Source organism: Pieris brassicae, chromosome 6 (genome assembly GCF_905147105.1).
Source record: "Pieris brassicae chromosome 6, ilPieBrab1.1, whole genome shotgun sequence".
NCBI classification, from domain to species: Eukaryota; Metazoa; Arthropoda; class Insecta; order Lepidoptera; family Pieridae; genus Pieris; species Pieris brassicae.
The window spans coordinates 1,992,859-2,010,502 of record NC_059670.1 but is presented as its reverse complement, the minus strand read 5'-3'; the positions used below and the strand labels follow the sequence as shown (position 1 = coordinate 2,010,502).

At 33.2% G+C, this 17,644-nt stretch overlaps 1 protein-coding gene across 1 annotated transcript in view; it reads right to left on the bottom strand.

Moving 5' to 3' along the window:
- Positions 1 to 764: 764 nt before the first annotated feature.
- The window catches only part of LOC123710656 (V-type proton ATPase 116 kDa subunit a1-like), a 30,604-nt gene continuing 13,724 nt past the window's right edge, over positions 765 to 17,644 (bottom strand). Inside the window, exons 3-14 of the mRNA XM_045662693.1 lie at positions 13,912 to 14,079; positions 12,984 to 13,310; positions 10,171 to 10,347; positions 6,967 to 7,179; positions 5,878 to 6,028; positions 4,993 to 5,366; positions 4,425 to 4,534; positions 3,656 to 3,783; positions 2,936 to 3,147; positions 2,442 to 2,607; positions 1,949 to 2,120; positions 765 to 1,632 (exon numbers count right to left, since the gene is read on the bottom strand). Of these exons, the coding sequence (XP_045518649.1) occupies positions 1,512 to 1,632; positions 1,949 to 2,120; positions 2,442 to 2,607; positions 2,936 to 3,147; positions 3,656 to 3,783; positions 4,425 to 4,534; positions 4,993 to 5,366; positions 5,878 to 6,028; positions 6,967 to 7,179; positions 10,171 to 10,347; positions 12,984 to 13,310; positions 13,912 to 14,079 (2,319 nt within the window). The 3' untranslated portion in view covers positions 765 to 1,511. The remainder of the gene's footprint in view (positions 1,633 to 1,948; positions 2,121 to 2,441; positions 2,608 to 2,935; positions 3,148 to 3,655; positions 3,784 to 4,424; positions 4,535 to 4,992; positions 5,367 to 5,877; positions 6,029 to 6,966; positions 7,180 to 10,170; positions 10,348 to 12,983; positions 13,311 to 13,911; positions 14,080 to 17,644) is intronic.

Here is a 17,644-nt window from a genome sequence, read left to right as displayed (position 1 = left end):
ATGTGAAAAGAAGCCTTGTAAGAATGCGCGCTTAGCGTGCAGCAACATAGCCAGGCACTAAGTTTGCAAAGCCTGTAGAAATTGTAGCCTAAGAAGTCATACCATCGTTGGATAAACAGTTCACTGTATGAATTGAATTCGATGTACACTTATCGGATTTAGAGCTCTGTAGGCCTCCGTGTAACAAAAAAGCAGACAAATTCTGTCAAGTTTTCCAATAAATAATTTATTGTAAAAGTATAAATTCTTATTATTTAGTGATTAAAGTCTCTATCTAAATATGGGGCTGAAGAATCCGTTACGGAACCATACATGAAAATATCAACTGCATGCAACCTGCGTCTTTGGTTTTCTAGTCGTTTCTTTTAAATAATTTAGTTATTCCAGATATTTGCGTCTGTTTCGTGATTCTTTTGCTTTTTATATTAAGCAAGCAGGTTTTCAGTTTCCTGAGCCTGACACACGTCTGCTTTTTAATATAAGGCATGCTGGTTTCCTCAATATATTTCACTATACGAGCCAGTGTTGAATGTGTGGACAGACAGTCCATTGGCGCACGCTGGAGCCACAAGGCCAAGTTAGTTTTATCTTAATTGTTATTTTTGTGTCTCAAAGCAATCTCACTTAAATCAACTAATACATATCAGTAAGTATAAAATATACGCCTCTTATCAGACTTGTACGAGCGAAGGCTGTACATTTTGATTATTTAGGCTTTCTTAGTTTTATAATCGTGGTGATTTCCTAAATCGTCAGAGTTACACATTTTATCGAAGTTCCGAAATATAGCCAAGGCACTAAGTTACATAACTAGTCTTTGGTAAAACTTTAATTCTAAATTACGCTCAATCTAATTTAAAAAATGTTATTAAGTGAATTGACAATTTGAGTGTATTTACAAGACCATATGTTTTCAGATTTAAGTATTATCAGAATTTAGGTACAATTATTATGATTAAAACTGTATAACTTACCGTCTTTGAGTGCATTGCCATGAATATATTAAATTACTAAATATAATCTTAAATATACAATTCAATCCCAAAATGTTCTTATAGTATACTTTACTATTAATAAAACTAAAATTATTCAATTTGTACGGCAGTGATGATCGTATAACATATCTACGAATTATAATTTACTAATTTTTTTAATGAATGTACTAAATCATTGAATCTGCAAGCTTTAATGTTTTGGCTTTGATACGAATATTTATAACCAATTCTATGTTCTCAACAAAGTTTTTGTCATATATCAAAGTTATATAAAGCTATATACGTTTTCAAATCTGCTATTTTTAACTCTTATAAAATAGGAATTCATGCAACAAAACATTTTCTTAATTAAACATAAGTTAAATTTTTATTCAATCTTATTCTTGTTAAATCAACATTCACGATCATCATATCAATCACCGACCATCACTCGTCAATAAAATGTCTGGACCAAGTTCTATGTTCTATATCTGAGTGTAATGTATCTTGTGAGCTATGCTCTGTATTATATATGTGTCATTGAGTAGCAGTAGGCTTAACCTTTACGTCCTCCTCATCATGTTCCAGGATCACCGCGAAAGAGAATGGCAAGAAAGCGTAACCTTGGCCTTCGTAGAATTTACTCATGAACTCCACCCTGCAAAACAGTTATTGCTTTTAATAATAATGAAAATTATACAACAGTGGTAAGTAAAAGGTTAAATGCCTTTTTTGGTGGAATGATTGGTCTTTCTATATTCTAGATAAATGAAACTTTAAGACACACACATGGTGTGCACTACTAGAATATTTACCAAACATATTTTTAATTCTTCAATGTTATTAAGAACGTTGAGGTCGTTCCATAATTGCTTCTAATGCCAAATGATTGTGTAAGAAAGTTTTAAACTTTGATTATGTCAATAAATCTTTTTCAAAAATTTAAGAAAAGATAAGTTTAATATAACGCTCACCAGTGTAATCTAAGTGTATGAAGGAACGCAGAGAGTCCCTCCATAAGCACAAGGATAGCGATCGTGAAAAAGGCCCAAACTCCAAATATCATATATAACGCTATTGCCATAACTGGTGGACCACCGCCTAAACCCATGCGTAGGAGCCGCTGCCATAACACCGCTGAGAGTTCTGTGAAAAAAGATTTACTGGTTACAACAAAGTCGACGTGTTAAAGGTTCACAAACAGTGTTTCCCAATCTTGTTTGAGACATGTCCCACTTTAGCTTTTCTAAAATTCTTAGCCACCCCCTATGTAGCATGCATAATTTTTAAGTTTTAGGAAGAAATTACAGAGTAAGTAAATTTTCAAAACTGAAATTCAAATTCCAAAAATTCCAACAAATTATCGAATAGCACTTAACAATCAAAGTGATCCTATGCCCTGGGCCACTGGAAACACTGCTCTAAAATTAAGAGCAATACAGAAAATACTATAGTAGTAAAACTTACGTGCATGAGCCAACGATAAAGCCCAAAGACGAAGATAAGAGGCCGTGTGGGAGACAGCGCCCAACACGTATTCTATAGTGTGAATTGCCTGTGTTATCATCATCTCACCCATCTCTTCTTGCTCTTCTACTTTCTCACCTTCCCCTTCTTCCACTCCCGAAATATGCTAATATCAATAAATAATTAATAATAATTTATAGGAGATAAATGTTAGAGTTTATGAGTATGGACAACAAACAATTCGTGTAAAATACAAAAAGTTACGTAACACAAATTAGTCATAATTTCTCCGTTCAATGAACGACATTCATTATAATAATTGGTTTTCAATGTTAAAGTGATAGGTTCCAAGTGCGAAAAGGAAACTGTTATTTATGCCTGTGTCTAGTGATCAATACACTTGACAAAGTTCTTATTATTCTGATAACTATATTATGAAGTAATATTAAACAGATTTTCATTTGTTTTGAAGCCTTAAAATACTTTATACTTACTTTTCGTTTCTTTATAATTTGATAAACTGGTTTTCCAAACAGCATAACAGGAATACACAGGAAAGCCACAGCTAAAAATGTCCTTTGCAAAGCATTTTGCCCCTCATACATAAATGGCTGACACGGCCAACGCACTTCTGTGCTCTTCAGCAGCATCATGTTTATAAACATTATCAAAACTGATGGAGCACACGCGGAACCTAATGCGGGGTCTGAAAATATTGTTATATTAACTTGGAATCGTATCTTATTGATGATGTTTCTATGGACTCGCCATGTCATGTGATCATATAATACATTTATCCATAAAGCTCTCGGCTATGGGCACAGGAACTATAATCGCTAATTCCAAACTTAAGGACAATGTTTTCCTTAGAAAATTTCAATGGATTTCCCAATTGGGAAGCGAAAATACATTTCCATAAAGTTTCGTGTTCGCCTCGCATTTAATGTATGATTATGATTTTTGTTTGAAATAATGACGTTTAATTATTACAAACTTAATATTATGAATAAGACTGTTCTTCCTTTAATAAACCTCCAGCTAAAATGGCTTCAATATAAGGTATAAATAGGTTTGCTTCAGAGTATTTAATGAAAGAAACGTAAACGCGTTATTGAATTTTAAATACTATGCAACAGTAACAATAAATTTGAAGCATTTTGCTAATTCATAATCAACTTTGAATGAAAATGTCCTAGACAAAAAGCTAAAATTACCTTCAGCCACAGTGGAGTACATGATCCATTTCATAAACATCATGATGCAAAGGTACCAGAAGAGAAGAAGCAAGAATAGAATTTGGGGGATGTACTGGAGGAATATCATGTACGGTTTCGAGAAGAATCTGTAATAATTATGTGAAATAAGTATGGGATAGTTGGGACTCCTTGAATCGAATACAGGACTTACAAAGACTACAAACTAATTAACTGATATTATTTTATAATGTTAAATAATTTTGTTTAATTCATAAATTTACAAAATTAATATCGATATTTCCCTTTTCCTCTGTTCACTAACTCCAATATAAGAAATTAAATTCAAAGTAAAATATATATATATATAATATTCTTAAAATATATATATTATTAAAATAAAATATATTATTTATTAATATATAATATATTTTATTAATAAGTTAATAATTAATAGTTTAATATTTTTTTAAGGTTTGTTATTGTTTTTTGTTAAATTAACTTATATTAGCTGTAAGGACCTTAGGAGGAAGTTACCTTATATACGGTCAATATTAATAAATAATATATTTTATTTTAATATTATAATATATATATATATATGTTATAATATTTAAAAGGTTTATTATTTTTTATCGTTTTAATATTCTTATGTGCATACAGTAAATCTCATTAAGTGTTAGTGAATAGCCAATATATACATTTTTTTAATATTTAATAAATTCAAGGTATATAAGCTTAAAACTAAAAGCAAGTAAATAGGTTATAATTTCTATGTAAGAATAATTACTTGAAGTTTACCACACTCAATGACACACCAAACGCCATGTGGATCACACCGAATATTATTGAGAGCTTCATTTTGAACGAATTTAAGAATATTATGTTGTTTGATGCGAACTGAAAAAAAATATATATGTCAGAATAAACACGAAGATAAAACAGTTAGAAAACCGTGAAATTCTTCACTTTAAGTCCGACTTTTGTAGAAATAACTCTATATTAGGGTTACACCTGTTATTTGAGTATTTATAGTAATATACGTAATAACTTTATGACACTTTGTATTAATATGACTTCCCGTAGTTGCCATTTGCATGGTGCAATGTGCATGGTGGTTCATAAAAGAGTGTAAAAATATTTTGTATTAAAACATATCATATAACAATAGATACTAAATTATTTATACATCTCGATTTAAAATTGAAAAAAGATTGCATTTGTTCGCATAATCCTTCCATCAAAGTACATGAAACGTTAATAATGTTTTAAATTATATATTATATAATTCTTCATTCAAAATAAATAATTGTCATAATTATCAGTCGTTTTTAATAATATTTAAACACAAATTGTACCTGCCAAGCTGGATCGATCCCCAAAGGATATGGTGTCTGCGTATATGCAACAGCTGGGTCCAGATCCAACATCTTATGTTTAACCAAAGTCTCATTATCGTACACGTTCTTCCAACTACTCCCAAATATATTAAGGGATTTCGAGAAAATATCATTGTATATCAACCCCGTATACATTGAGAATATTCCCATTAATAATATAATATATCTCCCGCCAAAGAATATGTTCCATATTTCGTTGTCTGACTTTTTTTTTGATAAGGATTTCTCGAAGATTATGATAATTGCGGCAAAAATTGTCATGATAAGACCGTGTCCCATATCGCCGAACATCACAGCGAAGAGAAAGGGGAATGTTATTATTGTGTATAAAGCTGAAAAATAAGCATTTTTTCAGTTGTCTTCAGAAAATATTATATTCAAACGTTTTAAGATACTCTGTCTTAAATAAAAATAATCACCCTTTTCTATGTCAGGGTATCTTTCGCTGATCACTATAGTAATGTCATTCGTACCACAGAAGTTATATGTATAAAAAATACAAGTCGAAAGTTTTCTTTGTACGATAACTAACTACATGATATTAACACAGTTAAAATGAATTGCAGAAAAAATGCACTTTTATGTACCTGCATTCTCTCTGACTCGTGTTTTGTCTAACGTTCCTCACATGAACACTTAGTATGCAAAGAACTTAGTTTTATGGATACCCGGAGATGGAACAATTCACTTACACAACACAACACTGAATTAGATAGTATTAGGTAAATGTATTCAGGAATTTTTATTGATTATTTCTAGCACTAATAGAAAAAATATCGAGACGGATGCGTAATGTGTAAGCTGTTTCGGGATTCTATACTAGTTTTAATAAGGATTGTTTACCTGGATTAACTTCTCTATAGCTAGCGATTCCATAGGAATCAATGAGGTTCTGAAATCCGCGCGTGAATTTGTTAGTTCTGTTGAAGGTAGGCGGAGTTTCGTGACTGCCTACCGGGTTCAAAATCGACGGAATTGGACTACCGCTTACTTTCTGAAATCCAAGTCAAAGTCTGAGTTTACAGATTGCTCCAGAACATACCCAGGTGTGAACAACAGGTGTTTTAGATTCCTATTAAAAGATTTACGAAAAAAAACTACAATTATAAGATATTCTATAAGAGAAAGAAATTGTTTAAAATATTTATTAGTTTGCTCCAACTTCGATTTTGTTCTCTTTGGAGTAGAGACTCTTGGGGTCAAGTGTACAGGCACTTATTAAAGATTTAAGTTGGTGCCTGGTAGACAGTACTGGTGAACGCAGAGCTGGTGCTTTCCTCGCTCAGCGATTAAGTATCGCAATACAGCGAGAAATGCTGCCAGAGTTAGAAGTACACTGCCACAGGGACCAAAGTTTCTAAATTTGTTTTAGTTTTATTTATTTATTAATATTAAAACTATGTAGGTTAAGATAAATTTAAATACTGTATGTATGTGTTGGAATTAGTTTGATTAACTATAAATTGTAAGATTAAAATAAGGTATATTTTTCTCAATTATAAACTTGTCACTTTCAAATCCTTGTTTTTCGTAGTTTTCCTGGATTTGAGTCTTGTGCAAAATAATTAGTACCGATTCCTAAATTTAAGTCTAATTTCTAATGTCCTAATAATGTTCAATATAAATTAAATTGTAAAATAATCAATTGCTTCAACGAAATATATATAGGTCTAGGCATATATGTATTTCATAGACAAGAAGGTGGAAGAAGGAAGAAGGTCAGTCATGTCCATTTTTGGATTTGAGACTTTGATGACTTTGACGGTTTTTGATGTTTGCCTTCGCAGTATGGGAGACTTTTGATGCGCACATAGGTAAACACTCCATCCGGGAATCGAACGACCTCAGAGATTAGAGTCACTATATACTTCTTAGATACCTGGTCTCTTATAATCAATGTAAAAAAAAAAAAAAATAGTGTCATTTGCTCACCACGCCATCATCCAAAGCCTTCTGTAAGAGTGGTAAATCCTGCTTCGGAACCCAGCACTCAGCTATTAGGCACTTCTTGATAATATCCATACTAAACATATTTAAAGTGTGATATATTGCCTTCTCTTTCCTCACCGCTACCATCCAGGTACTAAGGTCTCTGGCTATGTTGGCTAACACCAGTTTCCTATGTTGTTCAGTCTGTTCGAGGACCTGAAATTATTCTAAGTTTAGTCTTCCTTTTTAGACGATATAAAGAACCTTACAAAATTTAAAAAAAAATTGTTTGATTTGTTGATTAATTGGAAACTGATTTTTCAACTGTTATTTAAATATACGTTATATACAGTTATGTATTTTGCTTTTCTGGTTGGTAAATTTGTGCGACAGTAAAACATCTATAGTAACATAATAAAACAATTGGCCAGTTATTTCGTCTTACAATGTCAGTATTAAAAATACGTAGACAGACTAGTAAATGGCCGGTAAAAATGATGGAATGGGCCGTCCGATAAATAGTTCGGCAGTTTTAGGTTAGGTTAGATTTAAAGGGCCTTATCGCCTAGCGGTCTTATTAAGTGGCTGCTAAGTGAGGAGTACCGGGTTCAATTTCCGGTTCGAGTGTAACTTTTTATTTAATTTAACTTTGTTCAGGTTGTAGGAGGGTTGTGTGGTACCGGGCGAGTGCTTAAACCGTACATGGAGGGCACGGTCGAATTTATAAGGCAAGCAGTGAGTATGCTACCTATCAAAGAGACTGTGAAGTTTAGGATATAACAGTATATCCTGAGCCGAGGATGGTAAGCCTAAGGCTGAGGCGGAACTATACCATCTGGGGCCCTTGGCAATTTCTTTTGATGGGGCCCTATGAATGAAAATCGTCACGTTGTACTTCTTTAATTTTAATAAACTTCGAGATTTTCAGCGTACTCAATTACACGTTATATATGTCCCACTAATACCACAATAATAACTCCTCTCTTAGGCGAGAGGAAATGGTCTGTAGCCCCCACGACAGCTCAATGCGTATTGCATTTATCCATAGAATATAATATCTCAATGCATTCATCATCTATTTGCTAGCTTTTCGGTGAAGGAAACGTGTGGAAACCTGCATACGTTTACAATGAAATAAAAATAACAATTTTTTGAGCTCGAAACCAAGAGGCCCTCTTGAGTCGGGGGCCCGTGGCATTTTGCCTGCCCTGCCACCCTATTGTTACGGCTCTTAACTGCCCATTCAGCTATTTCACTGCTCAGTATTTATTACATGATCTTTTTTATAAATTTTTTAGATGCATTTTTGTCTACTTTGCTGCTAAGTTTTAACTGCCGAACTCGTATGCATATAAATATGCAAATTGTAATTTTCAACTTACCAAAACTATAAACAACCTACCGCGTTAAATGAGTGCCTTATTAATCCGTTATGGATAGAATTTCCATGCTATTTATGTTTTTAAACTTTCGTTTAGGGCAATGTTGTTAAAGCTATATAATATAACATTAATGTTATACAACTTTGCTCGTGATGACGGATGTTTTTAAAAATAACTAAATATCTTACTAATCAAGGAAGTTATAAATATCAACGGTCTGTCGTATATCATCAGGTTTTCAGACTCTCATCATTAAACGACAATCAAACGCATTTACTCGAATTAATAACAGTCGTTAAAACCATTGTTATTTTTAACAACACTTAGCAGACTACATTTTGAATGGTACTATCATGGCGGGAATTTCTATGGTAAATATGTGTCTATGGCAAAGAACTCTGGTACTTTTTTATATTTTAAGCATAATTTCGCTTCAAAAATACCTAATAAATAAATAACTAAATAAATATTATATTCACTTCTGTATAAAGATAATAATGACAACCATTATTTATATAACTTTAAAAGATTGTTAAACTGAATACTGAACGACGCTACCGAACTGAGAATTGACATTTGTCAAAATAACAATGACAATGATAGGTCAGTTGTACATAAAACTTTAAAATCAAAATCAATAAATTTCACACCACCATATTCGCCTTGACAGTTAATAATATTACAATTTAAATTAAACGTGTTCATACAGTGTAATTTATCCTATAAGAAAACAATCTCAGAGTTAATTTAATTTTAACGTGCTGTATTTCTTGGCATCTTGACACAATTTCTTGATATTGCGGCCAGTACCGTGAACTGTAAGATTATCAGTTACATAATCTATAACAATATACAGTTACACGTATAATTGAATAACACGTATAATACAAAGCAATATTTAATATGATTATGTATTAGCGAAGCTGGATTTTTAAATGAATATTTACCTTTTCTTTATCTATGGTAACGTAATAGTTGTGCCGATTTGTAACTTTATTATCTGAGGCATTGAAGCTACAGCCTTGGGGTAGGGCGGTACAAAAACTCAATATCTCAGTAGGGATTGCCTTGGTAATAATAGAGTACCGGCATGGTTCTATGGCTATTTACTTTCACACATGTTCCATATGAACATTAATTTCGTATGATTTATGCCGTACCTGGAGTACGCTTTCATTCTAATCTTACGGCAATTAACTAAATTATGACGTCACCTATTTCTTGACAGCAATGTGATTAACAATATCTCTACAGATTAACAGCTCTGACAAAGAAAAACCCGAAAGATAGGTACTCTTTAACTACTATAGGTACTAATAAACTACATTGGTGACATGGTGTTAAAGATAAACCCGAATCCGGCGTCGAAATGTCGATGACGTCGAAATGTCGATAACGTCCAAATGTCGATAACGTCCAAATGTCGATAACGTCGAATTGAAAATGAAAGGGAAAGTACTCGCTTAATCTTTTTTTAAAGTCGTTTAAAAATAATGGATATTTAAATACTTATCTGTTTTTATTAATGAAACAGAATAAATTTAAGATGTTTTTTTTTAAATTAATAAACAGTACAAAAATTCAGAAATGTCAAATGTTTTATCCGGACGTCGAATTGAAAATGAAAGGGAAAGTTCTCGCTTAATTTTTTTTTAAGTCGTTTAAAAATAATGAATATTTAAATACTTATCTGTTTTTATTAATGAAACAGAATAAATTTAAGATGTTTTTTTTTAATTAATAAACAATACAAAAATTCAGAAATGTCAAATGTTTTTAAGCGACTATTTACATACAAACTTCATAGACAATTTGAATTCCTTACCATTTCCAAATCCTTAATTCTGCTTTCGACTCCAGCTAACATGTCCTGTTGGTCCTTATATGTAGCCGGACACGGGTAGAGTGTAGCTTGAAACCCAGTACACACTTTCTTTACTCGTAACTTAATTTGCTCTCCATGGAAAAATACAACAAAAACTGTCTTTTGTAGTTCGTGACCCTGGAAGGAAGCAGCTATCAAATAATTTTACGTGTATACTATGGTATGGCATTGTTAAATTATTGGTTCTACGTACGAAAGAAGCACATATACGAGCAACAAGGAAACAAGCAATGAATGATCAACATGTGTCATCCGCTAACCCATGGGCAGCGTAGCTAATATTTAGACATAACTTTTTACTAAATAATCACGAGTCTAACAAATAATTTATATTTTGTTAGAAGTTACATTTTGCTCACTCAGGCTTTCTTAGTTTTATAAGCAGTTGTGCCCCGAGTGTGTAGCCAAACGCAGGCACTCTCTTCAACATTGCATTCATTCGTTTCATAGCAATTAACTAAATCATAGGAGTTACGCCCCGAGAGTATAGCCAGACATTGGCACTCTCTTTAACTGTTACATTGCAATCATACGTTACATTCCCCTTATTTTCTATTGTTGTACGCGGGTAGTTAATATGGACTAAAACTAAAATTATTTAAAGCATACATAATATCGGAAAAGTTTCGGAACACTGAAATACTTTATTTGCGTCTGTCTAGGTCCATATTTTAAAGTGTCAAGCTGAAGTAGAAAACGCATTAGTTCCAACGACAACAACTATAAGATTATGTTATGAGTATCAAATCTATCTAATCTAATCTCATCTGATCTGAATCTGATCTACTCAAGTGTCTTATAGTCAGATTTGTTAAACATCTGAATCTTCGAAATAATAATAAACAATATATATACGGCATTTTGTATGCTAAAATGTTAACAGGAAAATCATATTTTAATTAGTCTATGTTCACATGACATATGACGTGACTCAAAATTTTCACCCCAATAGTTTTTATAAAAGCTCTTATGTTAACTGGAAAATCAATAAAGGACAATGACCTCACCGCAGCACGCGTGAACTGTATTGCAGATATTTTTATATTTAAACAGCTGTATAGTTTTATATGATACTCATATTTTTTTACGATTGAATTCTAAAATCTATCTCAACATTTATAGCATTCCTTTACAACGGTCGATGCTTCACAAGTTTCCATATGAGACTTGGCAGACCTTAGGGTTGGTAGACCTTGGTATTAGGCGCTTATACGTAATTCAATATTGTTAATTATTACCACTTAATCTAAATCTAATGACTACGTACAACTTTAGAAGAAAAAAACAATGACACTTTTTGAACTGAAATGATAGACTGCTCACGAAATAAGCTAAATATATATACGCGATAGAAGCCCTAATCACAATGCTTATGCAAAACTGGTGTCAAAACATATCACCTATCAACATAGTTTTACGCATATGTCATGTTGTCTTAACGAATAATTTTACATCGAATAAACATATTAAATATGCATATATCATATTTTTAACATATGTCTTTACTAAGACACCATTAATCTCTAAACTTAAGAGAAATAATAATTTTAGTCTAATCTACTTTACTAAAAAGAATTTCTAACACAAGGCACTAATAACACTATTACAGTCTCTATTAACACACTGTTTTTGTGTTCTATATTTTCACATAACAGTGCTTAGCACTTAAGACTAACGTGCACCAACACTAATTCACTAGTTCAAATGGCTTTGTCCTTTTCAGTCTTCTTACTAGGCCCGTGGTGTCGATAAATAACGTACATCATTTAACCCTTTTAAAAAATCAGTCCATTTTCGCATAAAAGTTTAGTTTACAAACACTTACAAATTTGTTTACGCTGTTAAAAGAGACATCATAATATCAATGAACGTACACTTAACAATATAAAGAAAACTTTTCCTTGAATAACAAGAAAGATAGCAGGAAGAAAATAATCATTCGATTTAAAACGTTCGTATTCTCTGACTGGACTGCAATGGAATAATTATCTTAATTTAATGACTCTCTAATTCATTTTCACATGACTAAGCCTATGTGCCTACTAGTTAGCGAGTATAGTACAGTAGTAATCTTCAGTTTGATGTACTATTAGACGCTGCAACTGCGCAGCTAGTTAATGTATTATACAGAAGGGATGAATCTTTTGACTCATTATCTTGAATTATCTCACTGTATTTAGTTTTTTAATTGAATTGAAAATAATCGCAGGTCCTAGGCAAATTGTATTAAACATAAAAAATAAATATATCTAAATACGCAGATTTTACAGTGTCGTAGACACAATTTGAATTTTTTTAACGTACTCTTACGTTAAAAATATTCAATAAAACCCGTAATTTATATGAATACGGAGGTAAATGTGACAACATTTTTTCTCAGTTTCGCGTTCGTTTGGAAGTTTATTAAGGCAGTTTTTGCCGCGCCCCCATTTTGAACCTACTGAAGTATTTCCGAACCAATTCGGTTAAGGATCATTCAAGAAAAGAGCGTACCAATTCTTAAAATACAAGCAAGCCCTTGCAAGCCTTCTGGCAATGTAAGTGTCTATATGTGGCGGGCGGTATTACTTAACATCAGGTGAGCCTCCTGCCCGTTTGCCTCCTATTACAAAAAGGAACTTATAAATATTATCTACCATTCAATTACATCGAGTCTTCTACTCAACAATATTCTCTAAACCAGTTTCCTCATAAGACACAGTTGTTCTCCTCTCTGCTTAAAAATCTGTAATCTAGTTTACTATATAACTCACCGTCACAGGATCTTTTAACGGCTCCTCAATTTGCGCTTGCTTAAAGAAAATGTTGCCATGTGAAATCCTCCAGAGCATTCTCTCAAAGGATGCAACTCTTGGTGTCGCCACGACACCAGCTATGAATCCCAAATGTCCCCCCACTCCCTCGTTATTGTATACTTGCACTGAAGCAGAAATTTTTCTATGAGCGCTGTGGTCTTGGAAAAACGTTTGAGTTTTCTCAATAAGGATTTTCAGTTCGATCAGCGATAGATAGTCCGTTTTTAGGTTCTGTGCGTTTCTTGTTATTTCTTGTATCTCTGATTCTATGAAGTCAATTCTTTCCTGGAGAAAAACAATTTATAGAATAAAAACAAGATCTTACTAATAAGAGACGTTAGACAAAATGTTTGTTGCGATACTAGAATTAGACAAACAATTTCAAAAACTAAAAACTTCTGTTTGGTGGTAATTAGGTCGAAGGTCTATTACGAAAAAGGAAATACGACTTCGATAGAAGGATACATTTTCCTTTTATAATTTATTTTGCTTGTGAATCAATAAAGCTATATACTGGTAAGCACCAGTTACATAATGCAATTCAATTATACTAGTTTTTATGATGAATGCTTTGTTAAAAGTTAATATTATTTTCACATTTTTATCGGAAATATGCCATTCAAATCATCAATATGCTTCCGAAACGAAATCCATTTGCATTATTCGGATCCAAAGCGATTTGGTAATAGGCTTTAATACGAAGCTCGTCATAGCTTGGTTTAGGTCCGAGGCTTCGGTATTTGATTTTCGTAATAGACCTCCTGGACTTTACGCAAACGTGAGGCGTACATAGTACATAACTTCTGTATTGATTAATCCGTATTTCGAACGACACAAATCAATCATAATATGGGCTATAAATGTCTATGCTTGTTACATATATTACCTCTAATATGTTAATCTCTCGAGGGCTCATTATCCTGGGCGCGGGTTTGGGAGGGGGCGGCGGTTCTGCCAACTCGCCGCTGACCCATCGCAGTTTCCGTTCCATCTCGCTACAACGACGAACTTCCGTTACATAGCGACGATGAAAATCATTCACGTGGGGGTTTAGCTGCGAAACATTTCAATATTAATTAATTGTAATCTCAAATCATGTAATGGACGGAAACTACATATTCTATTTTTAAACAACGGTTCTGTCAGTTTCAGCGATTTTTTAAAGTAAGTTGGGGATCAAATCTGATCAAATCCTTTTTAGATCTGGGCCTCAGATTTTTTCATTTGTTTCATAATAATTTGTTAATCTGATAGGCAAGTAGGTTATCAGCCTCCTGTGCCTAACACACGCCGTCGACTATTTGGGTCTATGGCATGCCGGTTTTCTCACGATGTTTTCCTTCACCGTTCGATCAAAAGTTAAATGCGCACATAGAAAGTCCATTGGGGCATAGCCGGGAATCGAAGCTATGACCTCAGGAATGATAGTCACACATAAGCAGGCCTACACTGCTCTATTCTGTAATTAACCCAAAACAATCGTTAGTTCAACCTAGCCGGGATTTTACCGCATATTAACAATTTAACCATGGTTGTGAGATCCTACAGTTATACTGTGCAATTAGTAATAAATAATTTAGATACATTAGTCCATGGTATATATATGGTAGTATCTGGAGTTGTCTCATTGTACTGGAATGCACAGACGCTAATGAGGAATTAGCGTCTGTGAACAGGACAGGGTGTCCTGTCTGTGTGTAAAAAGTACGTAGTGCGTGCTATATATGAAATCCTACCAGCATTTAGTCTGATATTTTTTTTTACAGAAAGCCCCTCTTAACTTAATACCTTGTTCTACCAGTATTAATATAAAATGTAGGACAAGTCACAGGAATTGTAACAACCCAATCCTTCTAAGTGCGGACATAATCTAGTTTAAGCGTGGGTATACCAGTAAATGTATATCCTGAATACGCCTTTTCAAAGCGTAGCTAGGTCATTTAACGTAAAAAGAGCAGCGCTACGTGGTCGTATTACGATTTAAACGGTGGCACGAACATGAATCATAGAACTCGTGTAGTATAAAATATACAAATGTATAGAAAAAAACATGCGTTCAATCTTTCAAAAATAATATATAAAATTCTACACGTGGTGTATATTATATATCTTGGCATTAATCTCAAATTACAAAAAAAACTTAAACAATGGAGTGTAAACTTCCTTCATAAATACTACGAGAAATTACTGAACATATTGAATGGAACATTCACTATTCTTTAGGGTTGTCACAGCCGTATATTAACATAGTTTGGAACTATACGATTGTGGTAATCAGTCAACAATCAAAGTTTTCATCATGCTTATGTTATAAATGTATTAGTCCTTATTTTCCCGAAAGTGATAAATAAGAAGCATATTTCTCCCCCGGATCTATATGTCAAAAACATTTCTTTAAAAATAACATCGATTCCTAATTCAAACGCATCTACTAGTACACAAATCGATATCAATATCTAATTACACTTAATTTTTTTAAATAAGCTTTTGTCGAGGGACAAGTTGTAAATTAATAAATAACCGTTTGCCGATACATAATAAGAATATATAGGGACTAAATGTTAAACAGCAATATTTTTATTTTGTATGTTCTGTGCGTGTGTTTTCAGAAGATCAGTCTTGGCATTGCATTTCTGCGTTAGTATACATAATTTATAAGCGAGTGACAGTCATCTGTACTTGACATATCGTCTAATTAATATTTGCCGGATTAGTTAGTAGCTAGCTAGAAAATCTTATTTTAAATCGCTAGTGACAATCCTAGCGTCACGAGACCGCACCTTACTCCAGAAATAGCTCCCCAATTGGTCATTCGCAACATCCGAGCTCATCTGAAGATTTTATTGCTTAATTTACGCTTCTGTGGCTAACCTATTTTATGATTGTCATACATTATTACTGTTATAACGCACCGTATACATACATGTGTATGAATTCCTATAACTAAAGTCGAAGTAAGTAATAAGTGGTTATTAATGATGAAGGTTTATTCTGGGTTTCATATGTATACAGTGTTGGCCAACTTTGGTACTAAGAGCAGTGTTGGCCTTGTGGCTTCAGCATGCGACTCTCATCTCTGATGTTGTAGGTTCGATCCCCGGCTGTACACCAATGGATTTTCTTTCTATGAGGGCATTTAACAATAGCTCGAACAGTGAAGAGAAACATCGTGAGGAAACCGGCTTGCCTTAGACCCAAAAAGTCGACGGTATGTGTCAGGCACAGAAGGCTGATCACCTACTTGCCTATTCAATTCACAAACGATCATGAAACAGATACAGAAATCTGAGGCCCAGACCTAAAAAAGGTTGTAGCGCCATTGATTTACTTTTTTATTATTATCATATATATACTAACACTAATTCATCAAGCATAATTCGAAAAAGCATAAACGAGCTAGGTCTAGCTGATATTCACACTTTAAAATCGATTTTTGTTTAGAATTTTGTAATTTAATTTTTTTTGATTAGTAATTTTTTTGTTTAATGTTTGTTTTGTTTACTAATTGTTTTGTTTATTATTTGTATGATATCTACGTGTATGTCATGTTTTCCTTTGAGTGCTTGTCACATTAAAAATTGTATTTTGTGGTTATTTTAGTAATGTATCAGTGTGCCGAGCGTTGGCAAGCTTTTATCATTAAAATCATAAAAAAATATTATAAAATCAACTGAAATAGGCCAATGTTAAAACGAAAATATAATATTTTAATTTCAAATGCTAAGACCGTGGAGTATGGTAAAAACTTCTACAACTTGGAACCACAAAGCTGTGATGGTAATATAGTGTTTATGACTCTGCCACAGTAACAAAACACGTACTACAACTCTAACCAATGAAAACGATGGCAATATTCCATGAATTGGCCTTCAAATTGCTTCTGCATCCATCTCCAGATTTGACCCCCAACGACTTCTTGAGACTTCAAGAAAATGCTCAATGGACAGATTTTGCGCTCATGAAGAGGTAACCGCCGAAACTGAAGCCTATTTTGAGGTTAAAAACAAATCGTACTATACAAATGGTATGACTGTTACAATCGTTGTATCGCTTTCAAAGGCTACTTATATTAAATAATCAAAACAAATTCTGTTAAAAAAATCTTCGTTAGCCTACGAACAAATATAATTTTTTTATATATCGGTATAATAGTCATGGAAATACCTAAAGCGACTGACGATTACATTTTTTTCTCGCATTACGTGATACAATAACTACTTATATTCATTGTCGTTTCAATTAAACGCAATTAGTCTACTTGCCGAGGGCTATTATTGAGTAGGTGTAGCATGGGAACACACTGGTATATAGATAGCATATAACACTACTATATTAAAATGGTTTAACACTTATGTAAGCTGTATTTTTTATTTCCCTAGGAGGCAAAGGGCAGGAGGCTCACCTGACGTTAAGTGATATCGCGGCCCATGGAAACTCACATTGCTACAAGGGCGTTATCGGCCTTTTAAGACGTGGTTCGCTTTTTTCTTGAAGGACCTTAATTGGTTTGGAAATACTTCAGTGAGTAAAACTTCCTTAAGAAACGCTCAGTTGTGGAACTACGGACGTCGAGGTGTTGCGGATGGTATTTTGTATTCTGCATTGACGTCCGGTGATGA